The following is a 16135-nucleotide window of genomic DNA, read 5'->3' as shown; positions in this document are numbered from 1 at the left end:
AACTGTTGGTTTTTAAAAGACTTGCCGAAAGTGATTAAAGATATAAATTGGTCATTTTACTGACTAACTGACCCGAAAACCAGTTGGTTTTATGGGGCATATTTTAACATAAAAAATATCAAATGATATATGCATTCTGAGTTTCATTACCACCTTATGTAAAATTCAATTAAAATCTAGGACAGCATCACTTTACAACAGAGAAAAACTAATCACAGACAAGAAAATGAAACGTAATCATGACATAATTGTATATTAATTAAGCAATTCATTGATCAGTCAGGACGTCAAATATAAAATGCCTAAATTACTATTTAACACAGTTTTTGATCAGGGGCGTCATTTCAGCTTTTTAAAATTACCAGAATTAAGATCAGCTAGAAACGAATTAATCAGCCAATGTAAGTGAAATATTTTATATACGTAATTTTATAAAGTTTATTGTAAATACAATCGCTAATAATGTTTGGAACGAATTTAATACACATCGGATTCGTATCGGCGTTTGTTTTGTGTAGATTTGCGTATAAATTATGTAACTAAAGGTAAATAAACCGCGATCGAATTATTGAACTGATTTATAAAAAAATCTCTACGCTTGAAACAACAAAAACAAAATTGTAGCACGAACTTCACAAAATTTTGCGACACACACATGTTTTTGAGATAAGCGTTAAACGATAATAGAGTGTGGGCCTTTTCAACAGTTTGTTTCGTTCAACGAAAGAATTCTGCGAATTTCGGTCATAGTAAATACAACCGATTGACATTATATTTAGTAAAATCTGTGTTTCTTAAGTATACAAACTGTTTTATTTTAAGATTTTTTTTACATTTTATTCTAAATAGTATAAGCAAATAAACTTTATCGAATATTCATTTGAGAAAAAAATGTTACAGTGTACACGGGACACTTTCTCTTTATGAATTTTATAATGGTTTTGTATGACTGTGACAAAGAAAAACATTTATGATGTATACGGAGAAGACGTCACTGAAATTAAATTAAAATATTTAAACTTATACATATAAATATATATTTATATGCAATACGTTTAAAGAAAGGAACCAGTCTGGCGCCAGGATTCTTTTCAACAAATAGACGTGGGTAGACAAACTAGGGGTAAGTATCATATATAGAAGAGACGTCGCTCGATAATATGCTCCCACTCCCACACTCAATAAAAAACGAATATATAAGTATATATTAAATCAAACTGAGTATTTTTCAATAAAATGAATTACTTTCCATAATATTAACATTCTGAATAATTTTTTTAAAGGTATTTCTCTATTGATGAAGGATGATACTTTTTATAAGCGCTTGGGAGATTGAGTTCACAAATTGTAATATTAATAAAATTAACTTATTCCATTTACTTATTAACTGTGTAAATAGTATGTGTAATCGTCTAAGCAAAGGGTCTTAATAAAGTTCCTTATTCGAGTTGGTTAAGTAGGTATTGTTGTTGCTAATGAATAATGCTTAAATTAAACATTGTCAAAAGTGAAAACTAAGCTCGGTGAAACCAAATATAATTCGGCAAAGGACCGTTTTAAACCAGGAAATACGAGGAAAACTTTTAGGTAAACATACCTGTAAGTTTGGCGGGCAGTGGTCTAGCAGCTCCAGCATGTGTTGTATATTTTGGGCATCCTGTATAACGAAGTTTAACTCCATGTCGAATTCTCCGCCGACAAGCTGAAAAATATAATAAAACATATGAATATATAGTGTGATAATAACTATGAATTTAAATAAAATATTGATAACATTTCTGGTAAAAGTGCTGTAATAAAATTTTGTAAAATTACGTTATTTATTAGATCCTAAGTTATTAATCATCGAATATCGTATTATATTATGAAAAAAACACAGTACATTATCTGATTTTATAAGAGAAAAAATCATAAATACCAAAATATAACAATAGAATACTTTATTATGATATTAAAATTATTATTACGCAAAAAATAGGGTCAGCTCATATTAAAAAGGAAACTTTGCTCAACTTTCCATCATCCATCAAATAATGAGATATCCAAGACTTTCGTTACAGTATATCGAACCCAACGCATATATGATATATACGCATGTATCTAAAATCCGAATTTTATATTATGATAATAGGAAATTTCAATGTCTCGAATGTAAAAAAAATGAAATCAAAATACCGCCGGCGATTTTTTTAAGCAAAGGAAAGTAAACATTTAAATCATGTTTGCCATATAAAGGGACCCGAAAGAACAATAAACTTCTGGGCGGAAAACAAAGGAAATCTTGAGCTAACGAGAGATTACGATCCGGGTCAAAAGGATCAATTCCACGTTATGTATGTATGAAGGGAATGAAAGAGGGAGAGAGAGATGGAGAAATACTATATGTGTGTGTTGTATAAATATATTTGTTTCGGCATGGATTTGAAGAATTTTTTCAAAGGTGGACCTGCCGGAATCGGAAAACCCTAGCGATCGACCCTTGTCCTATGCTCGCGTGACAGGTTTGGGATGAACACCACTCAACCGACCGAAGCTCTTGATAAAAGCTCTCTCTTTCTCTCAATGCATGGTATGGTAAGCGAAGGGCAAATGAGGGTGTTAGGACTTGTCAATAACTGAGGCACAAAGTCGGCGCGAAAATATTAGTGAACGATTTGCAAAAAAATAAGCCGACCCAAGATTCAAGAACATATATACGGTTGTGACACACATACGTTTTTTATATAAAGTTAATATATAACTTATTATTCAATATATTTTTACTCAAAAATATGTGTATAAATACGAAAGAAAGTTTGAAATCAGTGTATAATTATTTTGACTGTCACAGAACCAAGGAGTGAGTTGCTCATCTTTGGAAAAGTCTTTCCCAGAAATAAGTCGTTTAGAGCAAGATTAGCACTATATGGGAAAGCTTAAGGATATTTATAGTCTTAATGGCAATATAAGGAGTCTTGGTCGCTTCTGTTAAATGCATTGAGCATTTTTTGTTTGTTTAAAAAAGGCTAGAATCCAGTGAACATGAGAGCTTAGGCAATCTCAGAAAACATTAAGCCTACCGATCTGGTGTTTGTTTGATACTAGATCGTCATACAGAGAACTTTTGTACTCAATGGTTGACAAGCAATGCTTATTTCCGTATAGATCTTCTTTGCTGTCACACTATTTGATCAACAAATCGCACAACGGTTTAATAATGGTACAGTCAAGATCTTTATAGAGTTGCTTATTCCCTTTGTAGCAATATTAATTTCCGTGTGTCAAATAACATATGGATTGCTATTGAAAAGTAATAGATTCATTCGCCTTATTCAAAAAAATACGTTTCTACTTATCTTCTTAGTACCTGATAAGTTATTTATTTATTTAATTAAATCCAGATGACATCACATACATATATTTCACGCAGCAACTAACCAATAACTTGTATAATTTATTTATACAAAATAAAAATTGAACTAAAATTTTTAATTATTGAGATACTTAAAAAATTCATATACACACGGGTAGTCGTTTTTTTTTAAAATTTTCGAGAAAAATAGCAAATCAAAAATTTTCATAGAACCATTTTTGTTTTAAATAAAATTTGTACGAATATTTTTTAATGTTTTATAGCGCAGCATAAAAAATGATGTTTTAAAACATGTATGCCTTTTGGCAAGCTTTTTATAGATTTCGGAAGTATTCGAATGCCAAAAAATTGTTTATGTTTATATTACATGTATAAAAAATTATAGGAAAAATTCAGCGATTGATTGCTTTAATTTCTTTTACTACTTTTTTGTATTTATTATATATTATTCGGCTTCTGTAGATTTTTTTAATCAATACAAAAATTTTCAATATTTTTATAAAATTAATTTAAAACATATTTTGTTATATTAATTTATTTTGTATTCTTCAATTTATTGGTATTTTTTATAAAAATCATTTAAATTTATTCAAATTAAAAAAAATATTATAAATATAATTAAAATGTATTTTATTTATTATTTCTTCGGTATCTGGGGTACCTCAAAGGGTTAAGAAGTGGCAGTGGCTTTCCACAGAACTACGCCATAAAATTCAGCGAATTTAAATCTCATCATTTAAAAAATCCAAGACATTTTTTGATCTTTATTTTGTTCAAAATATGAAACATATAAAGTAGCAATAGCTGTTATTAACAATTTTCCCTACGATTCGGGTATAAATATGAAAATATTATAATCAAAGTAGATCGAACGGTTCAAGTCCTTTGATTATTCGCGTCCATTTAACAAATCATCATCATATTGAAATTTATTTTATTAAACGATCATCTCTGTTAACCAACAATAAAATGAACTATTATAATCACATACAGTATATTTATTATATACATTTTTTTAAATTTCTAGAATTATCGTGAAAACAAGAATTCTCATTTCTCGAGAAATGAAAAACACCAAGAAACCAGTATACCACATAAAGAATATTTAATGTCAAGCTATTTTAAGTCAGAGCAAGTTTGAATTTACCCAAAGTAATAAAAGTTATTAAAGCATGAATTTCAACGCACTTGTGGGTATTTATCTGTAATTACAGCAATACAAATAAAATAACTCGCTGAATTCATAAGAAATTGTGTTTGCAATTTCGTTCAATAAAATACAGCGAAGTTGTGAAAGAAGCGGTATGAAACCAAATGAAAACACGTCTACCACTATTGAATAACTTTTTAGTAAATTTCATATAAAATTAATTAATTTCTTTCGTTTTAGTACTGACTATTTTTTTAATATATTAATTTTCAAAGGCTATACATAATTAAATTAATAATTTTATAAATATCTTGATAAGATATAAACAAACGTATGTTGTTAGGATTTTAATACATCAAATATTATATATCTATTTCGTCTCAAACATACGACAGAAACTTAAACTTATTTTGTTTTGACGATGTTTAAAACTTTATAAGTAGCTTGGAAAACCACTAGAAAACATAGTTTAAAACTTTCGTTATACACTTTATTAAAATTAACTCTTTAATAAAACTAATAGAAAGCTTATTTGGCAGATAAGCTTGTTTTGCTGACATTATTATTATAGGTAGTTTTACACGTATTACTGAATTCATTGGTATGAGTTTTTTACACACAACTTTCAGCTACGATAGACGATGCTGTTTTTGTTCAAGTAAATAGAGTTGAATGTTATTTTGAATGCAGTGAAAAAACTTGAATCTATGTATATATATATTTATCAAAGAGCAAGTATTGTGCGCTTTACCAAGATTTTTTAATTCAAAGTTAAAGATATAGAAACTCGATGGAATAGCACGTTCCTTATGTTAGATTTGTGTAAACAAAAGTACACTATAAATCTCTATAACGTCGAAAAAGTAAAGATTTGACCGTCAAATAATCTAGAGTGAAATTTAGTAATGTACATTTCGTAGTGAAATAAAAAATATACAAGCTTTTATGAATAGCTACATAGCGATTTACGGTTTTGTATCAGATTGAATCATGTAAAAATGAAATATACAACTTTGTTCATAAAACAGCTGCAGCAGCAATTTTATTATCCTGCATCAACATCAACTGCCGCTAATTTAAGTTTATGTATATATCATGATAGATTTTTTAATTAAAATATTATGAATATAAATATGCTTTAAATTGTATGCTTAAAAGTCAGTATAATTTTAAGCATTAAGCTAATATTATATTAGGATTATTATGTTATTGCAACGTTCTCAGAAAAGTTTCAATGAAAAAGGCAGTGTTTCAATAATCTATATTATAGATATAGAAGTATAAAATTAAGTTAGTGAATAAATTTATATTGTAGATTCAAGCCAAGTTAACTTAGCAAAAATGCTTAATCATGTTATTTGCGATGTTAAAATGAAAGTTAAATTTTATATATAAATGTAGCATGTCAAATGTCGTGTCTCACGTGAAAGTTTCGAATAACTTTATCTTATGTATGATAAAACCTCAACGCGAACTTCTTTGTAATTTCAAACAAAAATTTCACAACGTGCGAAACGCGCAAGCTAAGAAAATTTTGCATACTTTTTACTTTGAAGTGTATTTTATAATATTTATATATCATGCATATTCAAATCATGACGATTTCCCAAAACTATGAAATATGTAAGCGCCTCCTAGCACCCAAGATTGTGGGTCACTGTGAAAACGTGTCATTTATTAGATTTGAAGTAATGCAGGTTAAGTATGTGACCATCGTCCTTCGGCTGACATTTTTCCGCCCAGCTTTGACGTATGTTCCCATGACGCCATTATTGGCGCCCTTCCGATTTTCCGACGCCCAAGGTGACAAAGGGGAAAAAAGAAAACCCCGCGTATTGTTCCCGTATTGACCGCGCTTAACCCCTCTCCCTCCCCCAATAACCCGGGATTTTTCGCAAACGGAAAAGGTGGAAAAAACTGAGCTATAGTACGTAATCCATACGTTTGCCACCCCATAGGTTTGTGCGTTTTCTGTAAAGGCGTCAACGGCGCGAATCCCCATGTGTTGCGTTTATTTATCGCTTTCATAAATGCCAAAAATTATGCGATACCGCCCCGCTGCGAACGACGTATACTACCGAATACACCGTAATATGAAGCAAAACAACCCTATGAGAGACGTGATTTCGAAATAATATGTTCAGAAAAAAAAGAGGAAGGAAAACAGAATTTTTTTAATAATTGACTGTATATATCACATTTAAGTTTTTGTATTTGTTATTATGAAAACACTAAAATAAAAACAAAAAAACAATACATATCTATAACTAGGCATTCTAGGTTTTCAGTGTTTTTTTTTATTTCTTTTTGGGAATAAGAATTTTTACTTTTCGATTTTCTCGAAAATTCTCAAGAAATTTTGGTAAACAAAAAAAATGTAATATATTGAATGTGATTAAAATAATACAGTGTAAATTGTAGATATATTTATATTATTCGCCGATAGGCAAATTTTATGGCGTAACTCTGTGGAAAACCCCTATAAGTTTTTGCAATCTGTCGATTCTCAGGCGGAGTGATTTTTTCTTATTTAATTAATAATGTAGTTCTTAGATAAGCAAAGCAAAGATAAAGCGAAATAGAGTAGTTGAAAAAATCGTAAACAATTTTCTTCCAGTCGAATATGTACTACCGACTTCTATTAAATGCTTCAAAGAAAGCATGCCTATTTTTAAATATATCACGGATACACCCATTTTATGGGTCAATGAAAAATGCAGCAGTTATAAAACGTTTAAAAATATTTATAAAAATTTCATTTTTAATTAGAAGACTATGAAAATTCTTAAAAAAAAGAAAATTTCTCGAGAAATGAGAATTTTCGATTTAACATTTTTATCAAGAAATTCTCGAGAAATAATTTTTAATTTCAAGAAAAAACGGCATCTACAATATTAAAATTATGAAAGTCAATGTAATAAAAATAGCTAAAGAGGCCGATAAGAAAAATTATTTAACAATGCTACCTAAAAATACGTAAATATTATTAAAATATATACTATATGTATTAATAATCATTATATGATATGTATTGGAATTTTAATACATTTATTCAATATTAAAACGAATCATAGACAATACTAGGACAACTAACATTATATTGTATAAAAAATTACTATAAAATGATTATATAATAAAATTCAAAATACTTATGTAGTATATCTACATTAAAAAATACTAATGAAGTTTAGGAAGTTTCCGACCGACAAAGGTGTTGCTCTGTGTGTTTTTAAAATATTGAAAGGAGCATTCATCAACAATATAAAAAATCTAAGGATATAGGTAGTAATGAACTATTGGATTAATGAAAAATAATGCAAATAATAATAAAAATAGGGGAAGTATTAAAACGTAGATAGATTTTTAATGTTGAGAACTAGAGAGTATAAATATAAGTGAAGTAGTGTTTGTAATTTATTTAATAAATGTTAATAAAAAAGTTAAAATAAATCACGTCTAATATATACATTTAATCGGTAGGCGTTTAACTTCAAATACAATTTCACCAGTAAATATATTATATATGTATACTAGCGAAAATATAATTTAACTGATAAGCGCTAATATGCTGCTCTAAAATGTCTACGAAGCCCAATTTGACAGTAGCGAAACGTCCATTTGCTGTCCAAACCTAAACCTAAGCAAATGAAAGTTCTAAAACTAATTATAGTTTTAGAGTCAATAGGAGAGCGCAAAAACAATTATTACTTCTCAGAAGGCAAAAATTCACGTCAAAAGCAATAAAATCGTGTCGGCCCTGGTATTAAAAATCTTTTATTAACTATTATTCTTACGTCGTATTAAAATCAGGCCCATTAAAAAATATATCCATTTATAAAATACATCAATATTATCGAGTTTATTTATATAATAATTTATTTTTGGACAAATTTTAGTTGGCATATATGCATACCAAATGCACACGCCTGCTGCTGATGGACGATGCATTTAACTGTATGCCGAATTTACAAATCGAAATGACATTACGCAGGGGTTCGAGCACTGGAAATGTCATCTATTACAATTTGAAACGATACAATTGCATTAATTTCAACAAAAACAATTTATACTAGCACTCGTCTGCTAATTCATTTGACAGGCGATTATATCGATTGAATATTAAACTAGTGCTTCAGAGCAAACATTAAACGCAAAATCATAGTTATTAAAATGTAATAAACTATAAATAGATCCAATATAATAAATTATATACATTAATAGAAGGGGAATTAGCCAATTCATTGAGTATTCATATGCGTGATTAGCAATTCAATAAAGGTAAGGTCTCAAAATAGGAGTCACCTGATCACATTCTAATGCGAATGATAAACATGCTTTGCTACTTTGGCCTCATTAAGAAATTATTAAGGGATAGGGTCACGATATACGCCTGGCCTTTTAAAGTTGGGGTAACAGCTTAGGAATATAATAGATATAATAGCCTCTGGCTTGTTATTTATTATTAATATTAAATTATTAAGGTGTATAAAGAAACTATCACTTAACTTTACCTACACTGCTATACTGTATTATTATTCTCAAAATGTGTTTGTTCAATAAAAAAGTCACAAACAACGACATTCGTTCAATGTTATAGGAATTACTTGTGAAATAAATAATTCTCTCGTGGTAAATTAAATTCTCATAAGGTTCCAAAACTCTTATGTCTGTTATCAGATAAAAATAATACAATAAAAAGTGTTCAGTAAAAAGATATATCAAGGAACAAGTTAATACATATATAACATAGCTCGTGCTACACAATTCGATTACGTTCTAGGAGAACTTTTAAGTTCTATCATAGAGTAGTGAGTGGTATTCGTATGGTATGATAGACGAGGGCTTTTTTGCGATTAATATGGTTATAGTCGTCGAACACAATGGAGACTCGAATGACGATAGATACATATAGAGTGGAAAAAATAGAAAACGCGTCGCATACGCCGCGGAAGTGGATTAACGGACGTCATGTAGTCGACGGGGGTTAGCCGAGATCCAATTACGATGTAACTCTATTAATCTCGCTGCTCTGGGCAACGGTTGATGAGATACGAGTTATATTATTCAGCGTTACAATATTAAAGTATATTGATATAGCTGCAATGAAACTTACGCCCTGTAGCATTAAATGTACCGTATCAGATAGATGATTAAGTTAATTCCATAAAGACGTATGTCGTCTATTTGATGTAGTCATTAGTGTAAATGTGTGTAGTGTAGCTACAAAAGCATGTAACAAAAGCTGAGGAAGAAACAAAGCGCTAGTGCATCACGGTTAAAACATTCAATGTATTAAAGGTTATGTTATCTTCTAATGTGTTCATTTTTACTTTAAGATAAAGTTTTAATTTTTATACAGCAATTGAGATCGTCACGTACAATTTGTATATGTTAATTACACTTTAAGGTGCGTTTAAAGGATCTACTCATCAAATCGGGCTTATTTATATATTCCAGACGGCAAGCAGGACCAGGGGATGCGAAGAGAGAAGCGTGGCTTCTGCGATCTTCTATGGTATTATTTTGAGTCGGCGTCACTGCATAATTTCGATTGATCAGCAAGCTTTGCAGCCTTGGACACTTAAGCATGGACTCTGATGAGGAGGAGGTAGTCATCAGCAGACACTCAATTACTCAGGCAGACACTCGAAGAGACCAGCAGACGCCTGCCGCCCGCAATCATGGACTCATACAACCACCGCTCGGAGAATACGCTGTCGCTGCCACACCAATCAGAACTCTGAGGATCGTCCGCTGACATCATCCTTCCGCCAGCTTTTCCACTATCGCTCGAAAAACATCTCGCCATTTATCGTCTTTCGCAACATATGTAAATATAATGTAATACCACTTTAACTAGATTCCACCTTGAGTTTTACTGGCTACGAAGTCACACCCCTAGAGTTCTCAAACCTTCAAAAGGCTGGATTGCACACAAAAGTCATGATAAGTATATAGTGTATTATAAGCTGCCGCCACTAGACCAAATAAATTATTCCACTAAGTACTGCTCACAGTTGACGAAACTAAAAACAGTAAGAGACGAGAGTTAGCTAATAAAAAGGTTGTGTTATACTATGATAATGCCAGACAACACATTTCTATGGATATTCGGGATGTAATCCAAACCTTGTAATTTCATCCTCTTTATTTGTTGAGCTTTACGAAAATTTCTTTCACTAGAAAAAACCACTTCACTCAGTTTTTCGCTAAAAGTACTAGAAATTTTTCAAGGGAGAAATCATTCAGCTACCATAAAGATGAAAGCGTATCATCGATCAAAATGTCACATACAAACTGATTAAATTTCTTTCTAAATTTATGAATGATATATTTATCATGTGTATACGAGTCTAGGAAAACCAAAAATTATTATATTTGTTCATTAATAGAATATTAATATTTTCTGAACGACGGTATTATCGACTGGACAGCTCACAGATGCCAGATTCTCAGGTAGCATAAGAGAATGCGTGTTAGATAGATAGTAGCAAGTTATACACTCCGGTATTTACTACTACTTAGACGTACATGAAATTACAAGCGAGATACAGGATACTATTAGTGTTTCGCGCGAAATAGAAACATGTTAACATTTTTTCCGACATGGTAATAATATCTACAAGAATGAATTTCATGTGCTCATTCAAATTAACATATAAGCAGTAATTTAAAACGAATATAATATGTAAAACCAGCAAGTACAAAACATGTTAACAGAATTGCTTCTATGGGGGCGAATATTAGTTTACATGTACTTGCCATATGCATGTTTTTATCGTTTTACAAACATTATGTCTCATAAATCTTTGAAAGTATAAATACAGACTAAGGACATATTAGGGAATATATCATGAATGTCCTTTATAAGAATATATGTGTAACTTTACATATTTCCAATCAAAGATGGTATTTTCAAATGCAGTATTTACAATTTAACCAAATACAATACATAATTATCTATAAATTAGCTATTGCTTTTTTTGGCAAAAATTTATCATAATATATATTTAAAATAATAAATAAAATAACAAATCCATATATTTTTAAATATTTAATTCAAAACATAAAACTTTCTGTTTTTATTATGAATTAAAAAGGACATTTTGCAGATGTCTAAGTATAATATATAAAAATACCATGCCTTTGTCTAAAGTAAAGATGTAACTGAATAAAAATAATTTTACAAGAAAACATGTTGATAAATTAACTATTTAATTGGTTATTATAAAGCATAAATTATTAATTAATTAAAATGCTCTTACTAATTTTTACACTAGTTTGGTTATTGTTTACATTTAAAATAAAAAGTACTCGTGCACAAAGCCATTACGTTAATACAAATAAGCAGACCATTGCTTTTATTGCCACTGTTTAACAAATTATTTAACGACTCGTAAATATTCGAGAGCGGCACATGCTTTATCTAATGTCTAATCCCTGACATAAACGCAAATTGGCGTAACAAATTACAAGAGAGAGCAAAGACGGCGACTTGAGTTAATTATTATACATCCTCAAACCCATTTTTAATAAGCTTCCTCGACGCCGTTCAATTAATAAATTGACTGATGAAAAATACGAAAAAAACAACAACACGAAAATGGAAGAGATTAATTAATACAAATATAAACATAGCTTTTTCTCTCTCAGTGAGATTATTTTAAAAGCCGGCAGTATCAGATTTCTGTGTTGGTGGACGTAATTAGAAAAACGACGGGGTTTACGTTTTTGTATCGACTGACTTTGAAGGGTTAACATGGGGTCAGATTACACCACAATTCTATTAACACTGGTAGCCTCCCTCGAGCACGTGTATAACGGATACACACGACTGATTCTAACCTCATTACCGATCCTCTCCGTTCAAACACTCTAGCTTTCGCTTCCGTTACCCTATTAAATAAAACACTATCCGACGAGCCCAAAGAAGTTTATTATTACAGTAGTCAACTGAATGCATACATCAAGGATTAATAATAAAAATGCTTTGTATCAAGGACAATTAGTTAGTACCTCTTTATTACCTTGTACATCGTATGTCTGACTATACTTTTGTATACGTTATCATCATTCCTCTTTTGTATATATACTTTATACAGTTTGTTTTTTTAGGATATATATTTTCATATTAAATGTATTTTAATATTTTTAGGTACGACAATAAAATTTATAAATGATGCTTATAAAACATATAATTAAATGGAGTATACTTCTTCGTATTATTATAACAAATGTTATTAAATTAAAATCGTTTATAAGCAAAATTATTTTTTAGCTATAAGAAAAACGTTAATTTATATTAAAAAGCTAATTCAACAATTAAACAAGTTTTTTCAAATATTTCAGAGAAAACTATTAAAGATCTTCATTGCTACGCCACTCATTTCCAAAATGTAAATCTCAAAAGCTTCTCATCTTTTATTTCGTTGCCTATGGATATCACAATATGATTAATAAATCCAATTTTGAAACCAATTCGAATTCCCCTATATCGGATTTGTAATGAGATTCTCCTTTAAGAGGAATATTTTAATTCATATTACTTCTAGCCAAAATTATTCGTTTTGCTGCATTAAATTTAAATTTGAGTAGGCTAGAACCTTATAAATCTCACAGCATTATTTTAATCATAAATTCACAAATCCTTCTAAAAACGAACTGTCAAAAAGAAGCATCTCAGCTAAACTTTAACTCTGACTTTAAAATTTTAAAACAAATATATAGGCTAATGGGCAATATGTTTTAATATTTAATTATATACTCATAATGTATGAAATTCATTTTTTGAAAAAAATACTTATATGTGCTTTTAAATTTATTTTAAAAATTAATTAATGTAATTATAAAAATACTTGTTTTTTAAGGTCAGCGTGATAAGTCGCGAATAAAGGATTAAATATTAATAAAATTATTTTAAAGTAAATTAAAATAAGCTATTGGATAAAACAATATAATTAAAAATGTTTTAAATATTAAACAACCGAAAGCAATTGATATTTATTAAAATTATAATTTCAACATCTCGTTGAAAACATTACATTAAAAATAAGACAACAGTTAATGAGTCTCTTAAAGCTGCTTAGAATGTGTATCCTTTATATATTGTAGTAAATTGTGACATAAGCGTTGTTTCATCCGCAAGTACCCCAATCCTGATCACAGAGCAAGGTCTTTGTTGTATTAAATTAGGAGCTTTCATGTAACTATCCTTTTTCACATGTTTTATACTATATTTGCGTTAATACAGTCAGTTCGGGAGTTATCCATTTCGTCATTATTCATAATTTAGACCCCTACTATTAGCTCTAAAGCACAGGATGAGAATATTTAATACTAAATTAAGATATAATATATTTAAACAAACAAAAATCAACAGCGGTAATATGACGTCATGATAAGATGTCAAAATTACAATAGTTCGGCGGCAAACATCTAAAACATAACTTATGGGTTACGAAAAAAAAATACGCTGCGGAGATGTGTCATAAAACGGCGGCGACCATTTAAAGCTTAATTTAAGGGTTATAAGAAATATACGACGTCGACGATATGACATGAGATGACGTCAAAATTATCAGGAGCGTTTTGAGCCCGACAACACTATAAAAACAACAGCGTTACCTGTTCATAAACACTGCTGGTACTAATGAGAACAAATTGTGAAATTTTCAGCAAAATCTGTCCAGTAGTTTTTGAGTTTGGAGTACATACACATACGAATATTGCCTTTTATTTATATAGATGTATATAAATATAAAAGTATTTTTTTATTAAGAAGCTATATATAAGAATTGCCTTTTAGTACGCAATAGGAGTAGTAAAAAAAATGTTTACTTTTGTGACTTTTTTGTGTCACGAAGCTCGTTTAAAATGAATTATTATTGTACTATAAATACTGTCGTCAAGAAAATACTATTCAAACCAAGAAATACATATTTGTCAAATATAATTAAAAAGTTAGAGTACTCGATTGAACAATTAAATATGGAGTCAACAAATCACAGTCTAAGAAATTACAAAATCAAGTTACAAAATTCAGGGATACAACGAAAGCTAATAAAAGGAGATACTTTTAGCGAAACGATTCTCAAAGAATCTGTTTTAAAGTCAAATACATATATATATTGGTATGGGGCTTTAATTACCTGCACATTTTATTACAATTTAGAGGTCACCATAATCATTCAAACAACCGAAAATAAAAATAAAATAAAAAGTATGACAATGTACATGGCGATAAGATCTTATTAATTATAAATATTACTCAGACCACTGTCCCGAAACGTTAATCAGCTATTAGTAATGACGAAAAAATTGTGCTAAATAATACATAGTGCCCTACGAACATTACTATTGTTCTTACAACTCTTTGGTTACCGATCGCTGGAGTAGCCATATGGACCGTTTTCTTTCAAGGTGTTAACAAATTTCAGGGTCGTGTTCAAGAAACGATGCAATTGCCTCGTAATCATCTTAGTCTGCGATTACACAGAGATATCTCGAACCAGCATTTTAAAAGATGTGACACTTGGTCACATCGAGAAAATGCCATGGAGTTACAGCAGCAGAGACGAGCAGAACTAGAGAGATCAGCGTATCGTATAGAGGGTATCCACATCATAGCCAAATAAAATGCAACTTGACACGAAGACTCTCTGACTTCTCAATGCAATATTCGTAAAACGTTACCATTTTTGACGGTGTGGTAAATTATTTTTATTAAAAAAGTAACTGTTATTGTTTTTTCTGGTGCTTATTTGGCTGCAAAGTCACACCCTTTCCGCAAAAAAAAAAAATCGTCAAGGCTTCTAAGTACCCTTAGTTTAAGACAAGCAGGAGATGGTGCAGACAAAAGGTACAAGAAGGCAGCAAGTGCTCTTAAATATGTCAAGAAATTTAAAAACTTATTTATCTACATCTTTAAAAAAAATAAAAAGCTCAGATGCACTACTGGAAACTGGGATTTTTTGGAAAAAAAATATTATACTATATGAAATCATGTTTTATACCATGAATCAAGAAAAAGTTAAGAATATATAAATTAAGAAAATAAGTAAATTTAACATGAGACTTCCTCACAATATTCCCCGAAATGAATAATGAATTATCACGATGAATACTATCTAATTTACGACAGGAGTTAATTGCCTGGGGATGTGAGGCTTTCGCACGGTTTGCATCGTAAATGCATGGCACAACACTGCCTGTTTAAATCCCAAAACGCTCTTGTATCTCGAAACACAGTTGTTCATTTACATGACTTGGCGCAAAATGTTAAATTTTAAACATAAAACTTTTGCGGTCGCTACGCGTACAATTGCAGCTGTTTATATACAGCCACCGTCATAGATAAGCCATAGTAATTAACTCGGCTCTATACAATACGTAACATTCGACCGAAGCAGATGTACGTAATAGTAGCTATATGTAGTATGTACATGTATATTACAATACATAACTATAAAACGGATATGTGTATTGTATTTGTTCGACAAATTGATATTCGCGTAATCAGAGCGGAACAATTAACGATTCATATTGAAATTGAACTCTGAAGGTATAAGGACTTAACTTTTACATCATATCATAAAATATAGGATATGTATGGTAGAATAGGTAAATTACATTAG

General features: G+C 30.0%; 1 protein-coding gene across 7 annotated transcripts in view; it reads right to left on the bottom strand.

Moving 5' to 3' along the window:
• rg (A kinase anchor protein rugose) overlaps nt 1-16135 on the bottom strand; it is a 529428-nt gene that overhangs the window by 259325 nt on the left and 253968 nt on the right. For all 7 annotated transcript variants that reach the window (XM_088185373.1, XM_088185374.1, XM_088185375.1 and 4 more), the window contains one exon: nt 1598-1702. In XM_088185373.1, coding sequence (XP_088041499.1) covers nt 1598-1702 — 105 coding nt within the window. The remainder of the gene's footprint in view (nt 1-1597; nt 1703-16135) is intronic.

This window comes from Plectrocnemia conspersa, unplaced genomic scaffold (assembly GCF_051122295.1).
Source record: "Plectrocnemia conspersa isolate PC_06_02 unplaced genomic scaffold, ASM5112229v1 ptg000005l, whole genome shotgun sequence".
NCBI classification, from domain to species: Eukaryota; Metazoa; Arthropoda; class Insecta; order Trichoptera; family Polycentropodidae; genus Plectrocnemia; species Plectrocnemia conspersa.
This window is presented reverse-complemented; position numbering and strand designations above follow the sequence as displayed.